General features: G+C 37.7%; 2 protein-coding genes across 3 annotated transcripts; one reads left to right on the forward strand and one right to left on the reverse strand.

The window, feature by feature from the left end:
* Nucleotides 1–1,170: 1,170 nt before the first annotated feature.
* Nucleotides 1,171–4,654, reverse strand: ccna1 (cyclin A1). Its single transcript, XM_052116510.1, is given in 9 exon segments — nucleotides 1,171–1,222; nucleotides 2,599–2,732; nucleotides 2,968–3,081; nucleotides 3,151–3,300; nucleotides 3,302–3,359; nucleotides 3,442–3,665; nucleotides 3,755–3,873; nucleotides 4,231–4,414; nucleotides 4,496–4,654. Coding segments are annotated over 9 exon segments (1,194 nt in total).
* Nucleotides 4,655–10,679: 6,025 nt separating this feature from the next.
* On the forward strand, nucleotides 10,680–21,772 carry LOC127636203 (serine-rich and transmembrane domain-containing protein 1). 2 transcript variants are annotated; one of them, XM_052116629.1, is made up of 2 exons: nucleotides 10,680–10,823; nucleotides 21,016–21,772. In XM_052116629.1, the coding sequence occupies exon 2, from the start codon at nucleotides 21,035–21,037 to the stop codon at nucleotides 21,365–21,367; it is 333 nt and encodes a 110-aa protein (XP_051972589.1). In that variant the 5' UTR covers nucleotides 10,680–10,823; nucleotides 21,016–21,034; the 3' UTR covers nucleotides 21,368–21,772. The 2 variants fall into 2 exon arrangements, with proteins under 2 accessions (XP_051972589.1, XP_051972588.1); XM_052116628.1 differs by lacking the exon at nucleotides 10,680–10,823 and adding an exon at nucleotides 16,074–16,232.
* The last annotated feature ends 924 nt before the right edge of the window (nucleotides 21,773–22,696 follow it).

Consider the following 22,696-nt stretch of genomic DNA (forward strand, 5'->3'; position numbering starts at 1 on the left):
AACAACCCGATTATGAAACACAACAAAAAGCCCAGACCGACACATTTAGAGCACACACACACATCTTGTCAGCTGCGCCCCAAGCCGCTGTAAACAAAAAGCACTTAAAATACGTCCACAAAATGATTGAAGTGAACTGCGTGCAGATTGACGCATAAACAAGCGTGTCTTCGATTAAATACATGAATTAAACCCGGTGCGATTAGTATGAAGAGAGCATATAAACACGTCAATGTGTCAAGTGAAAGAACTTGAACTGTTGAGGAATATTCCTAACATTTGTGGAATAATTTTTTATTTTGTGGCACAGAACTCCATTTCAACTTCCCTTTTCTGCAATTTTTTTTAATAAAAGCACGAGACACTTACAAATTGGAAGTGAATGGGGTTAAGTATTTAAAAGGCAGAGATGTGACTCTTACAAAAAGCACTACAGGTCACTTGGAAGAATGGTTTTAGGTTAGAACGCGATTTTAAAAAATGAATGTTACTACGATGTTTAACATCTTGTGGCTATACTTTTTAAAGCATTATTTTAACGTCTACATAGCGGGCCCCATGGATTTAATCTGAAGTGCCAAACTGTGCCATGATATTTTTGAAACGTTATCAATATTGTGCCACGAATAATGTTGAGTGAACTGCCTTGTATTGACCCCGGAATGCTCCTTTAAACGTTGAGACTCGCGCTCATGTTTTAGCGGAGGACTAGTTTAGTGTGAATGGTCCCTTGCAGCCCAATTTGACACTGTGCCATACAGAGTTTCTTACATTGACAGCTAGAGGTCCACATAAACCAAGTTTATGGCTGTGTATTTGTAAACCATCTAGGACGTTGTCCCCCCCCCCCAAAAAAAAAGAAAATGTAACTCATTTCATTTAATAATTCGTACATGATATACATATTAAATACATGGTTTTAAGTAAAGAGGCCCATTGGAAGTAGTGAGAAGCAGACAAAATAGAAACAATTGTCACCTCAAATTTCACTTGCAAGGTACAGCCATGTTGGATTTACAGAGAAACAAGTTACATGTGTCTAAAATGACCAATGATAAAAAAAAAATAAATAAAAGGATTAAAAGCCACACAAAAACAATTTCATTCAGTATTTACAAGAGATTTAAAGTGCATATTTAATCAGGTCCTTTGTTGGCCTTAAGGCATCTATTAGGGGACTGGTAGAGCCTCCACTGGCTTGAGTAGAGATGCACCACAATATCTGAATGAGAAAAGAAAAAAAAAAAAAATCAGTTACACAAAAAAGGCCTTTTTCAGGGAACAAGTAATGGGTTAACTTACAGCTGTTCTGCAGCAATGGAAGTAAATTAAGCCTTGAAAGCTGATGCTACCAATTCCTACAGGTGTCCCAACTTTTGTTGATTGCTTTTATATAGACAGAGGGTTTGTAAGTGGTGTTGGAACAACACCCTCTTAAGCATTATTTGTATAGTATTTTACTGCATTCATAAATGGCGAGAAGGCAATTAACAGAGGAAGACAGACCATTATAACCCTTAAGTGTAGGTCTTTCCTTTAGAGAAATTGCAAACAAAGCCAAGGTGTCAGGGAGTACGGTTTCCTACACCAAAGCCACTTGGAAACTGGCAGGAAGAGGTCTGGCAGACCCAAAGCCACAATGTAATCAGGAGAAAAGTTTCTGAGAGTCAACAGCTTACGTGATTGTCGGCTCACAGGACAACAGCTTCAAGCACAGCTTAACACTGGTCAAAGATAGCAAGCCTCAGTTTAAACTTTGAAGAAAAGACTTAAAGTTGCAGGTTTGACCGGTTGAGTGGCACCAAGAAAGCAATTGCGAAGATGGCAAAAGAAAGTGGCTTGCCTGGGCCATGAAGCGTCGCCAGTGGACTACTGAAGACTAGGCCTTATAGGACGGATTAATCAAAATTTGGGGTTTTTGTATGCCGGCGAGTAGGCGAAAGGATGGTTCCTCAGTGTGACACAAACATGGAAGCGTGATGGTCTGGGGCTCTTTTGCTGGATCCAGAGATTTGCACAGAGTGAGTGGCACCCTGAAGCAAAAATGCTACCACAGCATTTTGCAGCACCACGCAATACCCTCTGGTATACACATTGTTCGTCAGGGGTTATTCCTACAGAGCAAGATAATGAACCAAAACATACCTCCAGGCCATGTCAGAACTACCTTAGAAGAAAACAAGATGGTAGGCTTCAAATCATGGATAGCACAGTCTCCAGACTTAAACCCCATTGAGCTGGTTTGGGATTAACTGGACATAAGGGTGAAAAGCAACCTACAAGTGCAACATGTGTGTGAACTACGGCAATGGTGTTGGGAAGAACTTTCTGAACCACATTTGATTTCCATTGTAGAAAGAATGCCATCCATGTTCGGCTGTTATATCTGATAAAGGTGGCTATTTGGAGTCAAATTTAGATTACATTTTGTTAAAACGATTCCATGATTTCTTTCTCCAAATGGTCATTTGTACTCTGAAATTTAAAGCATATAGAACATTGACATTAAACTGTAAATTTCAATAAAAACGGGAAGTGTTTTGACCTGTAGTATATAGATTAGTCATTGGGGAGAAATACATTTAGAAAATGACTCACTTGGCCCTCTTGTACTTCTCCTGGATAGCCTGCTGGGGTCGATGTCCAGCGCATAAATGGAGCTTATGAAGCTCCTTCAAACAAGGGCAAATGACTGCCAGAGTGTAACCAGTGAAGGCATACAAGTTGTCAGGCTGCCATAAATATAAGACTCAGTTAGGTGACTACCACAAATGATAGGCTACATGCCTCACATTCACATCAATAGACGGAGATTCCATTTTGTACATGCATATGGACAAATTAAACTACCGGAATTTCTCTGGATCCCAAAGAGTATGACCTATGCTGACCCTCTATCCCTTTTAACAAAGGGCCAGCAACTAGGTCTACCAAATTAAGCCAGGTCACAGTAAAACTTAAACTCACCCACAGAGCCCCATTTAGGGTGTAGTTGGCCAGACAATATGCAGCAGCAGCAATTGTGGAAGGCAGATACTGCACAAAAGGATCCATTTCAAGCAGGCTCAACTCTGAAAGATACTATGGGAGTCGAGGAGATCAATATCCAATTCAGCAGGAGTCCAATAAGAACTCTCTCAAAGCTCTTACCAAAGCAAGATTCACAGTCCTGGCACAGAGATGCGCCTCCAAATTGTACTGAATCAAAAACTGGTGAGCGGTGGGTGCAGTCATGTCAAAGGTAAGCACTCGGAGCAAGTGTTGCTCCATTCGAAGCAGCTGTTTCTTTGTGTAGGTGTACACAATCTGTGATGTACACAAACGCATCCACTTCCAGAGGATACACCTCCTCATATTTCCTTAAAAAGAAACGCAAGCTAAAAGAATTACATTCACCAAATTAAATTAAAAAAAATAATAAAAAAAAAACCCTTCACTTACGCTGCCAGAAGTATGGCAGCAGTTCCCACAAGCTGCAGTTTTCCTCTCAGGACAGACATGCATGAAAGGAAGCGGTCCAGGTAATTCACAGCCAGGAAGATAGTCTCCGAACACAGCTTGTATTCCTCTGCAACCTCAACCAGCCAGTCAATAAGGATAATCCTCATGCAGTTGGTTATGTCAGGCTGCTTTCTCATGTAGCTTGGTTTGGCCCTGTATTTAACCTGAGACACACTGCATTACAGACGAGAGCCACATACATGCTGCTTCAAAACTATGTTATAAATATATATATATATATATATACACAAACTTCGCATTTACGCAGGTGTCGATGGATGTCCTCTGTATATCCTGGAACACACAAGGTGTTCTCTGAAGCAGCGGCTTCTTCCTCTGGCAAGGACTGCACAGATGCATCCATGCACAACCCTTTAATAAAAAATTGAAATCCCCACAAACAACTTTAGGTTTTAGGCCACACATATCCATATGTAAACTAAAAATCGAGGTATAATAAGATGCAACTTAAAGCCAGGTGGTAATGGTTTTATTAATGGCCAACATTTAGAGAGCAGGGTGGCCAATATAGTGCCAGTTTGCACAATATAGCTTAAGCGATTCCAGTAACTTGGCATTCAAAACTGAAACTAGTTTTTATTTGTTTGAGAATTAGCTGATCACAATTAGGCTTGTTCAATTTAAGATTAACACCTCGGATCAAAGAATCAATTCCCTGCCCTAGCTGACATGTCAACAACCCATGCTACTGGCAATCGTGCAGCACACCTGAGCCAATATCATTGACAGCATCATCAAGCAGAAGCAGCTCGGAGGACAGCAAGAATGAGCCATCTGATTTAGTTGACTGGACCAGGACTGTTTCAGACACATGGACACCAGCACTGGACTGGCAAGTGGTGAAGTCATGGACAGAAGGATCGTGGAAAGCTGGTTGATATTTGGATGCAACCTAAAAAACGAAGGCAAAAACGTCAATCTCCTTACTCCCATGCTGACTCTTGACGTGAAAGTGAAAAACCTTGCTACCAACCTGGCCAAATACTCGACTGTGTTGGTCATTCGCGCTCAAAACACCGAGAACTTCCCTTTGGCCGGGCTTGTGAGCGCACAGGCCATTCATTCTTCCCAAACCCATAATGTTTTCCTTACAGCTACGACTGGAAAGAGTAACGACGCCGCGGGTTGCCATCTTAACGATCTGCAGGAAATAATGGGAGCAAAATTATTAATTCAATTAAATCTCTTCGACAATTTTATACGTGCATGTCGACATTCAGGACCAATCATCAATATACTAATTTGCATTGCTACTTTCCCAGGTGTTGCAAATATATGTTAATTAAAAAACAACCCCGTTACCGATTCGTCACCGTAACCATGGAAACCGAATACACGTTTTTCGAAGGGATGGGTCAAGAAATATCGTTGAAATAGGTTATATTCACACCAAACTTGTACAAGACAACACGTCTTTTTTAAAAAAAAAAAGCCAGACCCAGCGCCACGAACGTTTAAAAAAAATAAAATAATAATAAAATGTAAAGGAATAGTTTACCATTTACTCATTCCACCTCAGATGTTTATGATATTTGTAGAAAAATTAAAGAATGGTTAAAAAAAAAGTTTTTTAGAAAAATATCTCAACTTGAAGCTCAAAAAAGCATATAAAAGCAGCATAAAAGTAATCCATTCTACTTCAGTGGTAAAATCCATGTCTTCAAAAGCTAAATGATAGGTGTGGTTGAAAAAAGATCCATATTTAAGTCCTTTTTTACTTTAAATATCCACATTCTTCTTGTGTTATTCCGATTCAATCTGGCTTCATGAATATCGCAATCCATTGTGCAGGGAGGAGAATTTATAGTAAATATTGATCTGCTTCTCACCCACACCAATAATATCGCTTCTGAAGACAGACCATGCATCCGAATATCCATAATTCTCTACTTTTTAATATGCCAAAAACAGTACACCAATGGAGTTGTATGTCTGAAGTGCGGATCGACTAGACACCAAACAATCCAATGAGGCGACATCACATTCCAACCGCTGGATTTCAAAGAATGGCGGTGATCCACAAGTCAGATGGCACTTCTCAACTGTAAGTGCTACATATACCAAGATAATTGTTCCTTGCACTTAAATTGAGCTTGTTTTTACAAAACCAGAGCAGATAATTTTCGCGTTTTTTTTGTTCATACGTTATATATTCGGGTCACGGGACAATGCCCACGTCCCCGGATGAAGTATGTCCAAAATCTATTCATACTACTCACATGCATACCTATAAGAATTTACTGTTTTGGTGGCAGAAACATGCGTCCTTCATCAAATACAATGTAAAGACGCGGTTTCGGATGCAGCGATGGATTTTTCTACTGGAGTTGTATGAATTACTTTTATGTTGCCTTTATGTGCTGTTTGAAGCTTCAAAGCTCTGGCCACCATTCACTTGCACTAAATGGAATAAAAAGATGTAGTGAATGTGAATAAGGTGGTCAGTCCCTAACATTCTTTTTGTGTTCTAGGAAAGAAAGAAAGTCAAACAGGTTTTGAAGTGCATGAGGCTGAGTAAATGATGACAGATTTTCTATTTTTGGATGAACTATCAGTTTAAGTGTTGAATGTCAATTTCTGCTTTTAATGATTCACAGAGAAAAATGTATTGCACTATTCTTGTCTCGACATGTCCGTCAATTTTTGATTTTACTCTTGGAAACAGACCATGTCTGGAACTGATGCATTCTTTCTTACCATCCCTAACACTGTTGTTTACTTTTTGTCTGGCACAGACAGACATTTCAACAATAATAGAGTGCCGACAGCCAGGGTAAACTGTGTTACAGAGCAAGATTGAGGCTGCTGAGGTTTTAATCAGGCGGTGTGAGTAAACAAGCAGCAAGACATGTTACAACAGACTCATAGCTGGAGATTAAGCTCGCTTACTATATAGTTAAGAATGTTATAAATATTCTGCTCAATTAAACCTATTGCCGTTAAAATAACATAAGGCAAGCTGCAGGGAATGCATTATTCCTTGAATACTTTGAATACTGTTGCAAAATGACCGAACGAAGGACCAAAATGCATCTGCTGTTGTTTAAGGAATCACTCTGTACCAAGAGCGTAGCCAGGAATTTGCCTCAATAAAATGGATGTGCCAAGTTTTCACCCAATTTTTTTAACCAAATTTTCCTTAACAACAGAGAAGCGCCACATTCAAACAGTTCTTTCACACTTTCAGAAATCAGAACATATGCATTTTTTTTATAAATATTCATTTGAAGTCAAAGAATGATCTCTAATATTCTGTGCAGCCTGAGTCTAATTTGGGTGGGCCCATGCGAACCCTGGCCCACCCTTGGCCATGCCACTGCTCTGAACATAGTTACAAGGTTCCCATAAACTTTGACCAATGAATTTCCATTACATTTACATGACAGTTGTTTATAATAACTGGATATGGATTTTTTTTTTAAATAATTCTACAGACAATGCACTCAAAAAGCACTTTCTAGTGCTGAAATATTTCTGAGCTGCATACTAGAAAATTTGAAATGTATGAACTATAGAGATTTCCATAACTTTATACAATTTAATCATTTACATTACTTTTCCAGGCCTTGGAATTTCCTGATATATTCAGGTTTTCCATGACCATGGTAACCCTGTTGTTAATAAGTGATTCATTTTGGTAATAATTCATATGAATATGCTTAGATCTACGTTTGGGAGAGGTTGTAACAGTAAAATGAATAAGGGTTCAGTATGCTGTGTAAGGCAGATTGAATTGGATCTTTGTCATTCTATTATCTTGATGTATTGCTGCTCACAATCTGCAGGCAACTGAAGTACAAGTGATAAATTTCCACTTCTCATATATATGCTGTAAACTGTCAATGCTAGTTTACAACAAAGGCCAAAGTTCCCTTTATGGTACCAAGATTGTGCAGGCTTAAAATTCCCTCTGTCTACTGATAGAAATGAGTCTTATGTGTTCCTGCAACTCAAATGGTAGTGTGCGATGCTAACAACACCAAGGTCGTGGGTTCAATTCCAAGAGAATACATGTACTGTTAATATAATGTTCTGGATTCAATACAAGTTAAGCTCAATTAACAGTGACAATGAAGTGTTTGCAGCAAAGCTCATTTGCATGTGAAATAATGAGTGGTAGAATAAATCATGTTTCTAATATTTGTTTATTTCTATTTTATCTTAGTTTTGATCTAAAATGTAAGAAATTTCCTGGGATAGTCATCATTTACTCACACTCATGTTGCTCCAAACATATATGACTTTCTTTCTTCTGTGGAAATGTTTTAGGCAGAATGACTAACATTTTTGGCAGAATGACAGCCTCAGTCACCATTCACTTTCATTGAATGGAAAAAAGATGCAATAAAAGTGAATGGTTACTGAGGCTGTCGTTCTGTTTGTCAGTGTCTAGGCCACTTGTAGGTGATTGTGTGTGAGCTTTCAGAGATATATACGAGACCTCTGAGAATTGGATTACCATGCAAAGAGCATCATCTTGGCTGGGAGAAAAATGTAAAAGGGAAACAGAACGAGCGAGAGCTGTCCATGGATTGTTCGTCTGAAATGCTCCCTTGTGTACCCCTCCACAGAGTGCCTTGAGTATGCCACATCATAATCCTGATTGACACATTGCCGTTTTCTGCTGCAAAGTATCTTCAAACATGACATTCTTGTCAAAACCAGTAGAACAGACTCAGGATTAATGGATGATTCATTATCAAGCCAACCATTTCCCCTGAAGTTAAAACCGTGTAATCAAAATGGTTCAGGCGGCCTTGTAGTCAACTGGCATGCTGTAACATTTGGCCCACTTGCATGCAATTGGAAAAGACACACCATTGACTAAATGCTGGGCTGAATAATTTGTATCAAGGGAATAAGGAACATTTGATGATTTTTACAGTTTTATGGAGTAGAGGAAAAAATCAGCCAAGGCGCTGTTCTTATCGAAATTCAACAGCATCATGTGCCTCGGCGTTGGCATTAGCTGCAGCAATTATAGAGGCCCAAAGGACAGGATCAAGCACAGTAGGGCTTAGAGTTACCACAGTCCCTAGTGAGTATCTAAGCTGACACCAGAGCGGTGCCAATAAAAGTTTAGGGGTAGATATTGTCCTCTAACTCTCCATCCTTGCAAATTTTATGAGGCAAGGGAATATTCTGCTGAATATGAAAACGCATAGTCTGAATCAGGACTAGTATAGTTTTGAACTTGTGAAAGTGTATGACTGCAATGCAAATGTTCAGTAACTCCCAAAACTTTATCGAAATCTTAGCATCGGCCGTTGGTAAACATGTAAATGTCACACTTGGTGGTTTCCAGCAGTCGCCACTAGATGACTCACATGCCGGTTCTCCTATGTTCCCTGCAGTTAGTGGAGAACTCCCCTGCAAGCCATTACTGAAGATTGTTTTGGCTGTTTAAACAGCGCTCACTTTGAGTTCTGTGCTCAGTCATGAGTTTTTTCTCCATACTCTCTCCAGTTTGAATTACTCTCTTGTGGACTACCTGTTGGATTACCTATTTTGGTAAAGGGGCTACATCGGGCTTTAAGTAGTGCATGGGGGGCCACATTGTATTCCTTTTGAGATACAATGTTCTCCATTGGTTTGGTTTTTGTAACTTTTAAGCCCAGAAATAGTTGCGTAATTTTCTGAAGTGTATCTGTGACTAATGGGACTATTCTGCAATTGCCTAAAGTATTGTATTGTATCATTTAGAGCTGCCAATGTAAATAAATTAACTGATAATTTAAATCTTTTTAACACAAACCACTGTGTATACGTACAATCTAATGCTGATTATGCTTAAGCCAACAACGCGTAAGGTCATGTAAATGCCTTGAATGGATTTCCTTGATCGGGATAAGGTCATAAACGGTTTAAGCAAAAAATTATTGACACAAATAGATTTTTTCCTATTACCCCATTTTCATGTTATGGCATTTTTAACAGCTTATCCAATGTATGCAAGTGTTGTGCACATGCCTGTTTATGTTTTGACATCAAAAACAGAGAATAACCAGATAATTGTAAGTCTTATGTAAATTTGGTTGTCTTGCAATCTCAGATTCTTTAAATAAGTACTTATCTGCATATTTATGTGCACGTAAATGCGCTAACTGTTAAAATGTATCATGGTAGTCTAGTGTTATAGCTATCTGGTGCAATTTTCATATTTAATTGTAAGATACTGTGTAATAAAAAACTTTTTAATTTTGTTATTTTTGTAGTTTTTGCATTTCAGTTTCATTTCAGTCTTTCCAATTATTCTTTAAAGTTTATTTCAGTTAACAAAAATATTTTAATTTAGTTTTAGCATATTATTTTTATTTTATAAATGATAAAAGCAGTGGTCTGAATAGAAAGAGTGTCGCTGGTTCATGACGAATCAGTAACGAGTGAGAACACAAGCTTTCATTTTTAGTGAATCAGAATTCCAGTTCGTAAAACAAAACAATAAAAGAAGTCAGTTGTGCAGGATAGACGTTCTCTTTGGTTTGCGTCAATCCACAATCTGTGTAGATTTTGCCCTGTCTTCAGTGCACAGAGCTGTGGAGATAAGACCTTCCCTGGAGGCATGATGTCTGTGTCCTATTGACATGGATGGCTCTGCCCCACTGCTTGCCTCTGAAGCTCAATCCATATGCCAGTCTGAATCTCTGCAGACAGACCTTACATAAAAACGGTTATTGAGATGACAAATCAAGATTGTATTAATGATACAGCCATTGTTGTGATATTTTTTAAATGCACAATTAGCTAGATTGCCATTAAAACGCTGTTGTCATATTTTGCTAATATATTCTGAAACTGTCAGTACTTTTCAGATCTGCCTCTTAATTTTTCATACCAAAGACAAGCAGATAATCCTCTGTACTAGTGGCTCTGGCATAATCCTGAAGAACAAGCAGAAAGCAATCTTTCAAAGAAAGTTATACAGGTTTGGTACAATAAGAGGGTGAGAAAAATGAAAGAATTTTAATTTTTGGGTAATCTTTTGCTTTAAATTAATTAAAGACTTTTGTTTTGGTGCCTTACTCAAAGAATATGACTGCCAGCCCTTACGTCTGCCGGCTAAAGCTCTATGAGTGTTCAATATGAAAAGATCATTAGTGTTTCATCTGTGAGAATAAAGCCTGATGTGCAAAGACAGTTTTCTGCATAAGAGGCATCTCTGCTTGTGATGTTGATGAAGGTGGTGATTGATTCTGTCTGACATGAATGACTGAGCACAGTACCATGGGAGAAGACAAGATAGTGCCGGCTTGAACTGGACTGCTGTCATCTAGAGCAGTGATTCCTAACCAAGGGTACAGGTAAATATACACCAGGGGGTAAGCAGGTGCCAGGGACTTAAGATTTTGCTTTATTAAACCTATAAAATAGGAATTATTGTAAAACTATCAGGGCTGTCAGAAGATTAAAATTATTAAAAGGTAACAAAGGTAAAATTATTTATTGAAAATTCTATATTGATTGAATACTACTTTGAATATTTCAATGTCTAAGGTGCTTACAGCCCTGGTCTCAGCCAATCAAACCAAATGCACTTATTACAGATTCTTTATTGATCAAACTGCTTCAGTTTAAAAAGAGGCTATACTTCGTCTGTTTTTCACCCATGGATAATAATTAATGTTTTTAGTTATGGTGGTTTGAAAAAAGCCATTGCAAAGAGCTTTTTTACAGACCTTCAGACTGTTCTGGAATTGTGTGCTTTGACTTTTCTAAAACTGTGTTGCAAATGACTCACTAGACATTTTCACTATGCACTTACAAAATACACTATGCACTCAGCCATGTAGTACATTGTTTTCTTTTAAAGTGTTGTATCGACCTAAATTGAACTCAGTTCAAAACTTTCATTAAAAAAACAGCGTACATATTCACACAGTGTGAGGTGATGTTACAGCATTGAATTCACTTTTGTAAAGTGCTGCTGTTACTGAAATGTCACTAGTTGCCACATTCTCTGTGATTTATCCACCTTTTTCCTTGGGGTCTTATTGGGGAAATTAATGTGAGTTGGACTTCCACCGGAAATCATTCTAGAGCATTCCCTAGCTCTGGCTGCAGTCATTTTAAAACCTGGTTTACAGCTTGGAATAAGATGCATTTCGGATGATCCGATAGCAAAGATCAGCGCTAAATATAGTTGTAAACATGTGTGATGAGGAGGAGGGCGTGGCCGGGCTGTGAGGGCTCATGGCCGGTGCTGAATCAGATGATCAGCAGGGAAGCGAGATAAAGAGGGGCCAGAGACATCAGTTTGAGAGCGAGAGACGCGTGCAGCCCGGTGGCTCCCCGGCCTGAATTGGGTGGGGAGGGCGTGGCCGGGAGGGTGCACGGCCGGTGCTGAATCGGATGATCAGCGGAAGAGTGAGATAAAGGGAAGCCGGAGATGCCAATTCGAGAGAGAGAGAGAGAGAGAGAGAGATGCATGTGGCCACGCTGCATGTGTTTGTGTTTGTTTGTTTTATGTTGAGTTTCTCATTAAAACTTTATGTTGACTGTTCAGCCGGTTGCTGCCTCCTCCTTGCCCATCTTTTATATATTTTTTTCCTTTCCAAATGTACCTAAACTCAGCTCCTGAATAATAAATCAAACATGAACACATGTTTCATTCATTAATGATATTTCATACCAGTTGAGATTCAATGATAAATTCCACCATACAACAATTACAAATGACTTTTCTTTGGATAAATGTCCCAGAACATCCTTAACAAATCAATCAGAAGAGAATGAAGCAGTTGTATTATCAAATAAAATAATTAAATAACTCATCTTTAGCAGCTCTTATGAATTTGCATTTCAACATTTATCGATATACAGTACTTATCAGTGAAACAGTGACACAAAATAAATACACATTTATTATAAAAACAGGGTGATGCATGTGTTCATTGCGTCTTTCTCCTCCCTCACACATGGAACATGGCTGTGACTGAAGCATGTAGTTGTTTTATTCAAAGAGCGCCACTGGTGCTGACACCCGTTGTCTCCTTCCACCTTTTGTAATTTGCTTTTCAAGCTGATCTGTGGTTAAATGTCTGCTACAGACCTCTGTGTAAGGAGAAATAGTGAAATGATCTTGGATTGGAGTATTTACCAGCCATTGTTTTCTCAGATCGGATTGGTCTGAATTACAGCTCTGAAAACTGTTCTTCCACTTAATTTTGAAGAAGCTATACATGGTAATGTTCAAAATATTTAATCTCCTATCTCTGAAAAAATCTGTATTTTAAAATCTTCTTTCGAACACTCATTTTAAGTGGTGTTTCTAGGCAACTATGACGCATGTAAACACATTTAACTGGAAACTAGCAGGCCACACTATTTCAAAGCAGAAGTATGTCATGAGGCTCAGTGCACGTAGTCAATTGCTTGTCAGATCAGCAACGGAGCCATGTAACCCCGCCACTCCGCTACGTATGGCAAGCTGCAAGCACTACGTGCATGAAGTGTTCAACATTCCTCATGGTTGAAAAAGTGCATTATCCGGGTACTCATAGTACACTTTTATCTATCTATCTATCTATCTATCTATCTATCTATCTATCTATCTATCTATCTATCTATCTATCTATCTATCTATCTATCTATCTGTCTGTCTGTCTGTCTGTCTGTCTGTCTGTCTGTCTGTCTGTCTGTCTGTCTGTCTGTGAACAATCTATCATTCTTTCTGACTGTATTTCTGTCTGTATAGGGCCTGTTAAACCTTCAAACTTTAAAAAAAAAAATCTAAATGTTCTCCAAGCAATTTTAGCTGTTCTGGAACTTTCACGAGACTGAGATGTTCAATTAGACACTCTCCGTCTTTCCAAAACACTCCCTCCAAAGATAGCGTTGAGACCGTCACCAAAACAGTAGAATAGCAATGCGCCTTCTCACAGTTGTCAATCTAATCTAACTGTCCTCAGCTGACAACTGTTATGAATGAATATGCCATTAAAACCTGAATGATCTGCTTCAACTACTACACTGTGAGAATGTGCAAAATGATTGACAGGCAGAAATCACATCAAAGTCTTCTGATTTGCTGATCAAAAAAACATAATCTAGTACTGTCAAAGAGACCGGTGAGATATTGCAAGGCACTTATTTCAGTGATATCCTTCAGGGAGAAGGAACATTTTCTGCATACCATCTTATAAAACAACATTACTTACAGCACCTTAGAACTTTCAGACAAGGCTTTGTCAAGCCAACATTAAAGTTTGTCAAGACAAACTTGACAAAATTTAGATTAAAATGTAATCATTATATAATCATGGTTGACCAATGGATTTTGCAATGGCCAATGCCAATAACAAGTGGGGTGGCCGATGTCTGATATAATGCCAATAATTACAGCAATTTTATAGAGATGCACACATATGATCTGAAATTACACAAACATGTTTACACTATTTACTTGAAATTCACTTTGACTAAGGTTCATTGATTCCAATATTCAACAATTGGCCAAATATCTGACCATTTCGCTTGGCCAATATATCAGCCTATCACTATAATAATGGCAATTTTAATAATATTAATAATAATAAAAAATTACATCTAGTGTAATTTACAGTCAGAAGTGTACATACACCTTAGCCAAATGTATTTAAACTCACTCATTTTTCCACAATTCGTGACATTTAATCGTAGAACACTTTCCCTGTCTTAGGTCAATTAGGATGTCTACTTTATTTTAAGAATGTGAAATGTCCGAATAATAGAAGAGACAATTATTTATTTCAGTTTTTATTTATTTCATCAAATTATCAGTGGGTCAGAAGTTTACAAACAATTAGTTAGTATTTGGTAGCATTGCCTTTAAATTGTTTAACTTGGGTCAAATGTTTTGGGTAGCCTTCCACAAGCTTCTCACAAGAAATTGCTGGAATTTTGGCCCATTTCTCCAGACAGAACTGGTGTAACTGAGTCAGGTTTGTAGGCCTCCCAGCTCACACACACTTTTTCAGTTCTGCCCACAAATTTTCTATCAGATTGAGGTCAGGGCTTTGTGATGGCCACTCCAATACCTTGACTTTATTGTCCTTACGCCATTTTACCACAACTCTGGAGGTATATTTGTGGTCATTGTCCATTTAGAAGACCCATTTGCGACCAAGCTTTAAGTTCATGGTTGATGTCTTGAAATGTTGCTTCAATATATCCACATAATTTCCATTCCTCATGATGCCATCTATTTTGTGAAGTTCACCAGTCCCTCCTGCAGCAAAGAACCCCCACAACATGATGCTGCCACCCCCATGCTTCACGGTTGGGATGGTGTTCTTTGCCTTGCAAGCCTCACCCTTTTTCCTCCAAACATAACGATTTTCATTATGGCCAAACAGCTAAATTTTTGTTTCATCAGACCAGATAATAATTCTCCAAAAAGTAAGATCTTTGTCCCCATGTGAAATTTCAAACTGTAGTCTGGCTGTTTTTGTGTTGGTTTTGGAGCAGTGGCTTCTTTTTTGCTGAGCAGCCTTTCAGATTATGTCGAAATAGGACTCGTTTTACTGTGGATATAGATACTTGTCTACCTGTTTCCTCCAGCATCTTCACAAAGTAATTTGCTGTTGTTCTGGGATTGATTTGCACTTTTCACACCAAACTACGTACATCCCTAGGAGACAGAATGCATTTCCTTCCTGAGCGGTATACTGCCTACCTAGCACAATGGGACCTAGCGTGGTCCCATGGTGTTTATACTGGCGTACTATTGTTTGTACAGACGAACGTGGTACTTTCAGGCATTTGGAAATTGCTCCCAAGGATGAACCAGACTTGTGGAGCTCCACAATTTTTTTCTGAGGTATTGGCTAATTGTCTAAATGCTTGACATCTTTTTCTGGAATTTTCCAAGCTGCTTAAAGGCACAGTTAACTTAGTGTATGCAATCTTCTGACCCATTAGAATTGTGATATAGTTAATTAAAAGGGAAACAATCTGTATGTAAACAATTGTTGGGAAAATTACTTTTGTCATGCACAAAGTAGATGTCCTAAACGACTTGCCAAAACTATAGTTTGCTAATAATAAATATGTGAAGTGGTTAAAAAATTAGTTTGAAAGACTTCAACCTAAGTGTATGTAAACTTCTGACTTAGTTAATATGAACACATCTATGCTTGATGTATAAGATGGGGTATTGAAGTCCTAATGAAAGGTCTGTGGGACTACAAGCGACAAAAAAAGGTTTAGAGTCTAAAATACATTGAGACAAGCTACATTTATGTTTCTGGTGTCAAAAATGTCAACTTCTGCCAGGCAATTTTAAATCACTAAGGTAATGCTAATTCTAATAATTAAAGCAAGTGTGACTGTGCCATCTTTTGAGAGTTCTACTCAACCTACTATAATTGTGATCAGACATCTTTTTTACATATTAATTAAAGCATAAATCAAGAACAATCAGCAAGTAAAGAAAGAGAAAAGACGTCAATGGAGATGAGAGGGAGAGAGCAAACAAGAAAGGTAGAGAGATGATAGGAATGAAACAGAGAGGGAGGGGGAATTGAAAGTACAACAGCTGTACAATCAATATCCAGCCCACTGTTGAGAATCGATGCACCAGACCGAACACATCCAAATACGCTTCTGCCACAAATTATTTTGCATATACTTGGCTTGAGGGAACCCATAAGGAAATCACACCAGGACCATGACATGAGCATGATGGATAGCTGCGTTTTTTAATGCCAACGACTCTATTTTGCATAAGAAAGGTCAGTAGTTATTTTAATCACTTCTGTTCGATGCTGTGATCTGATAGATCACTGTTTGAGCAGTTTTGTGTGCGTGTGTGTGTGTGTATGTGTGTGGCAGGTTTGGGTGGTTTACGAGGACATGTTTTTTAGGTTACAAACTGGTAATTACAAGGGTATTATGCTATAAATGTGGTTTATGAGGACATTTCTAGTGTCCCCATAATTCAAATTGCTTAAAAACATACTAAACCATGTTTTTTTTTTTTTTTTGAAAATGCTGAAATTTTTTGTGAGGGTTAGGTTTAGAGGTAGGTTTAGGGGATATAATCTATAGTTCGTACAGCATAAAAATCATTATGTCAATGGAGAGTCCTCATAATGATAGCTGCACCAACAGTTTTTTTGTAGCCAAGGCTTTAAGTATGTGCATATACAGAAATGTACTTTTCAAAACTAAACCTACCCTGAGAAATAGTCACTCAATTGAAAAGTGTGACCACTAATCCCAGTTTCCCCTAGATTTCTTCAGGGATTCACATCTCACAAAAAAATGGAAAAACAAGTGGGGGTAGACATAACTTGGGTGCCAGGATTTGTGGAAGAGTAGACTGTTGATCGAAGAAATGCTCTGAAAAATGAGTGTGATTCCAATTTAAATGTTACAATATATATATATACAATTTATATTGCATTGAAATGCGGACTTGTCTTCTTCGGAATGCAAGCTACATCAAAAGACTGCCTCTCACAACTCTCAAAAAAGGATGTCATAAATCATTCCTTTTATAAGAAAGAACTTTAACCACAGGCTCTCTGGGCCCACTTTGGCTCAGACATTGTCGTCCCACACAGTGAAGCTTCAGTGACCAAAATACATCACCAAACAAACAAAAAGCAAGTTTTGTGTAGTGAGGTAAACCACATCCAAAATATATCCCAAAAAATGTTTTGCAACATCTGTGTACAATTGTAGAATTCTCAAAAAACAAAACAACTAAACAGTGAGTAAACATTACACTGATCTGCTATCAGTTCATTGAAATTCACAACATAGCTAGATTTGTAATCTTTTGGGGAAAATGTGAGTGGTGCAAAATTCACTGCCACAATGCAAGTGTTTGCCAGAGTTCTTAATGGTTGTTAGTGTACTGCTATGCGATTACTACATTCTGGATGGTTGCTGGGACATGCTAGGTGATTTCTTTCTGTCCCACCTCTAGTCTCTATGATATTCTAACCCCTAAACATGGCTATAATATAAGGTTATGTCATTTTTTATCTCCTGTTTTGTCATCTGTGTGGGCCTCAACAAAAATTGTAAAGTTGATCACTTAGGGTTAGGAAATACAACATTTTTAAAAATATTACCCACTATAGTAAGCTCACAAAATAATAATCTTTAGCAAGCATCACTAAATATATTCTTGAACCAACCTGTTGTGATTAAGAACAATGCATGATAGAACACATGGGGTGAAAATAGGTAAAGTGGGATGCTTTTTGCCATGGCAAAATGTGTCCCACTTTACCTATATTCACCCTAATAAAAAGATAATTGGGCAAATGGTGCCCTGAAATCAGATGCAGCTCTTTCCACTCTAATGCACCTCCAGCATAAACACATTTGCTCTCTTATTAATTGAAAGCTAAATGAAAAGGATTCTCACACAGCTGAGGTGACCTCTGCTGAATCGTGCTTGTCTCACGGGAAATGTGCGAGGACTAAATATGAATTATGTCATGTTGCCTGTCATATATCAGCTTGTAAATATGAAATACTTTTAAGCTCACAGCTGAAAGCTTTAGAGACGCCGGGCTTGTATATGCTTTCAATTAGAGTCTTAAAGGAATAGTTCATCCAAAAATGAAAATTCTCATATGACGTTCTCTCTTCTGTGGAGAACAAAAGAGGAGATATTTTGAAGAATGTTGATGCTGCTGTGTGAATGGTGACTGAGGATAACATATTGCCTAACATCTACTTTTGTGATTCACTGAAGAAAGGTTTGGAATGACATGAAGCTACTGTAAGTAAATGATGTCAGATTTTGTTTTCTTTATGAGCTATCCTTTAAAACAAGATCAGATATGATGAAATCAGACCACAGACACAACAGCTATAAAAATACAAATTTTTCCTGTTCCATTTTTTGCTACCGACTGCCTGTCAAACAAAAGATATGGCATGTTATTCTTTTCAAACACAGAAAGCCATGACATTTTCCTGCTCAGGTACCTCTCAATCTATTTATTCATGAGCTGTGAGTATGCAGGCGGTGGTAAACAACAGAGTGACCTTCTGTGTGTGCCACTGAGCCAGTGTGGCCACCCTAAAGTCCTAATGGACCGTCAGTGGCCCAAATAACAAACCGCACCAGCTTATGAGCTCACTAATATGCATGTTGCCTGGATACAAAAAGCATAATTAAATGTCATTATCATCCTCTTCACATTCAATCTGAAGTATTTAAGTGTTCTAGTTGTTGGTGTTGATTTTTTCAGAAGAGTAATAAATTAAAAATGCATCAAAGATAGAGATCAGAAAAGGAAATGTATACTGTGTGGCAATGATCTGTGTTGGCCTGACATGAATTAAGACCGGCGTATTAGATAAATAGAAATATCTCTCAATTCTCATTATGATGGTGCATTGATCAGGATTACATTAGAGGTATTTGTTGTGGACAATGAGTGGTGATGTTGCAAGAAATTCTTTTTAGAATCATTTAATGAATAAAATGAAAAAATATATATATTTAGGGGGTTTAATAAAATTAAATTCTCCGAGTATACACCCTCTTTGGTAGCAGAACAATGTATTATATTATAATTACATTCAAGTTTAACTTATGTTTCTATAGGATGTATTTTGTTAGTCATTTGTTTTCTTTTTGTTTCTTTTTTTTTATATAAAAATGTAATAATTGTTTCTAGTATACCAGTGGGAATAAAAAAAATATGAATATTCCCATAAACCTTTGTATGATATGTTCACAAACACAGATCTAATCGATGTTTGAAGAAGAATTGTGTAATTTGTATTAGCCACATTGCTATTTTGAGCAATGTTTTGATAGCGCAAGAGACTCGTAGTGTTTACAATTTTTGGGGAAATAAACATATATGAATGCAGGAATAGTTTAGTAAGGAGAACATATTTTAATATTAAAAAAATTGCACACTTATCCTTTAAGTTGAAACTCTTTAGGTCTTTTCACACAGTGCTTGAAGGAATATTCCGGGTTCAGTACAAGTTAAGCTCAATCAACTGTATCTGTAGCATAATATTAGTTAATTGACACAAATAATTATATTGACTTGTGCCTCTTCTTCCAAAAAAAAATTGAGGCCCAATTTTTGGAGAATTTAAAGCAGTGGTGTGGCCAAGGGTGGGCTGTGTTGGGCCTAGGCCCACCCAAATTAGACCCAGCCCCACCCAGAATATTTGGGATGATTCTCTGTCTTCAAAAATATATTTATAAAATAGTTAAAAATGCATAAATTCTATAAGTGTGAAAGAACATTTCTGTTGTTAAGGAAAAAGGAAAACTTGTCCCATCCATTTCTGTTGAGGCCCACCCAAAAGTAATTTCCTGGCTACGCCCTTAGTTTAAAGACAGAAATGTGAAGCTTATAGTTTTCCAAAAGCCCTTATATTAATTGTTTTGTTAAAACTTGTGTATTATTTGAGCTGTAAAAGTCGTTTTTGAGTTTACGCCATTATGTCATCATGGCAACAAAGTTGTAAAATTCGTGTCTTGTGGCTTTACTTTTGAAACAGACAGTATTTCAACGTTTACAGATTGGCCCCATTCTCTTCCATTGGAACTGCCTCAAGCTGTAACCTCGATTTTTGCTTTTTTGCTGTATATACCTGTTGTGATAGCAATCCGTCCAAATTTTCTTCTTGTTGCTTCTTCTTTCTGTGTGAGCATGAACTCGAATAACATTCAATAGTCTAGTAACTTCATTTAGATATAGTTTAATAACAAAATTAACTGGAAAAATGTTACACGGTCAAAAAACTGTATCGCTCCCATATTGCATCACAAAAAAAAAAACTAACCGTCATTGCCGGACATGACGTCATTGTTGCTTAGAAATATTATATTACACATATTAAATTATTTACTTATAATTACTTAACAATGCTTAATGCACACAATTATTTATTCCACATCTATATAAAGAAACACATAACTTATGGCTCTTAAACCTGTTGTGAGCTTTATTAATCCTATCATTGTTATCTACCTTATACATACACAAACGTTAACGTTCACAAAAGAATATTAACCTCTGGTTTACAAATGTGCAGTGTAAAACCACGAAACCTGAATACTGTACAGAGACAGTTTAGCAGAGACGGGCCACTGCTATTAAAATGAATGGGAGAAATTGGTACGTCCAACGGATGTTAAGCCAGTCACCTTTTAGATACAGATATTGGCTGTCAATCAACTCGAGAAAGCACGTGCACATTAGCTGGTATACATATAAATAGCAGCCCTTGAGCGTTCCAAAGTTGGCCGCCATGTGAACTGAATAGCCTTGAAAGGAACTTTGATACTGTATACCCAGGATTAATTCCTAACCCAAGATAGAACATGAAGAGTGTGAAACATAGAGACATTACAACCCAGAATTCCATTTACCCAGAGTTAAAACTGACCCTTGGTTAATCATTTCATATGCGAAAAGCCCTTTTCAGTAAATATATCTACAAAAAGACGTGTCACAATGAGGTCAGCAAACTAATTCTAAAATAACTAATTTAACTTATCTATCTCCTTTTTTCCAGATTCCGAAACGCCATAGATATGTCTGGTATGGATGGAACGGTAAAGGAGCTAAATGGCACAGAGGTGGACAGCGAGAGCTTTTTGAGGTTCAGCCCAACATCTGTTTCTACAGGGGCGGCAACTGCCATATTTGGCCGGCCTGCAAATGTTTATGTTTACGTCTCCATCTTCCTCAGCTTGCTGCTTTTTCTGCTCACCCTGCTGATCATTGCACTTCACAGGCTGAAGAACATCATATCCTCAAGTTCTTCATACCCTGAGTGCAGCAGTGAGGCAGGAAGCTCTTTCACTAACATGGAGATCTGCAGCATCTCCTCACAGAGATCAACAGTGTCATCGCTGTCCTACTGAATGACAGAAAGACATTCACACACAAAGAGAGTGACAGCTTGTTCATACACATCTCTCAATGAAATATTAATATCATTTTGTATGTATAACCTAAATATGTATCATTATTATTAGTGTTGTATAATAATAATAATCACCATCATATTAATGAATGTCATTGTTTTAGATTGGGATTTTAAAACTGCAATGAATTCTTCAGTGTAGTAACTGAATAAAATAGTAATAGTAATCATCCACAAATGTTGCCTTTGTAGACCATGTAGACTATGTACACCTTGCATGTACATAATGACCTGTTTAAAAACTGTCACGCTGACTTAATAAGGAAATGTGTATATTAACAAAAACAATTCTGTTAGACAATGGATAAACTTTAATACATATATAACAACATGTCATCTTTTGGAAGCCTTAAATAAATCCTGATTTGTTCATCAAAAAACATCTTAGGAAAGAAGCATTTTTAATTCACCATGTAGAAACAGATGCTGAAGAGAAAAGATTGCAGAGGAAAAATATGTAGCCATTAATATGTAGCCTTTTAATATACTGTGTCCCCCAAAAATTATTTGAATATTTAGTATTTGCAGCTACAGACACACTGTGTCCTAACCTGATGGCATACGACACATGATCAAAGGTATATTTTCTATGTTAATCAGAGTTTTGGCCTTAACCAGCTACGACAAGAGACAGTACATTCTGTCGATGACTTGGTTTATTTTTCCGGAATCGCGGTGGGAAACTCCACCTGCCATGAACTGGCACCAGTCCAAAAAATTGCTCATAACAGCTATTCAAGCCTGAGATTGTGTTGCCTGCATCTCATTAGCCAGTTAAAATCAACTTGATTATGGCCGAGAACGTTACACCTAACAAATGTTTTTCGCTGAGGTATCGATCTCTTCAGTCTGAAGTCTGTCACAAATGTTCACCAGTTCAGAATGGAGACTAAACATTCACGCTTCCTCTATGATGTCTCTCTGTTCGATTGAGTACTCTGTTTTAAACAAATGAGGCTGGGCATAGAAATGCATCTATTCTCCGACTACATACTCATCAGACATATTTAGTAGGTTTGGTTTGTTTTTGTGCAGCTGTTTTGCATTCTGTGGTGGACAGTGGACCTGTCTTTAGATAAATAAATCGAGTTTTTGCTTCATTGCCCCATGTCGCGAGAGGTAGGCAGCGTGACCTGAAGTTCTTGTGTAGTCTCATGAACTGCGCTGAAAATAAAGTTATCTATGGGGTCCTAAGCCAAATTCTTTCTTTAACAGGTCATAGTAAGCTGAGGTTATTGCTGCTTCAAGGACAACAGCAGGCAGTCAT

This window comes from Xyrauchen texanus, chromosome 43 (assembly GCF_025860055.1).
Source record: "Xyrauchen texanus isolate HMW12.3.18 chromosome 43, RBS_HiC_50CHRs, whole genome shotgun sequence".
Classification (NCBI taxonomy): Eukaryota; Metazoa; Chordata; class Actinopteri; order Cypriniformes; family Catostomidae; genus Xyrauchen; species Xyrauchen texanus.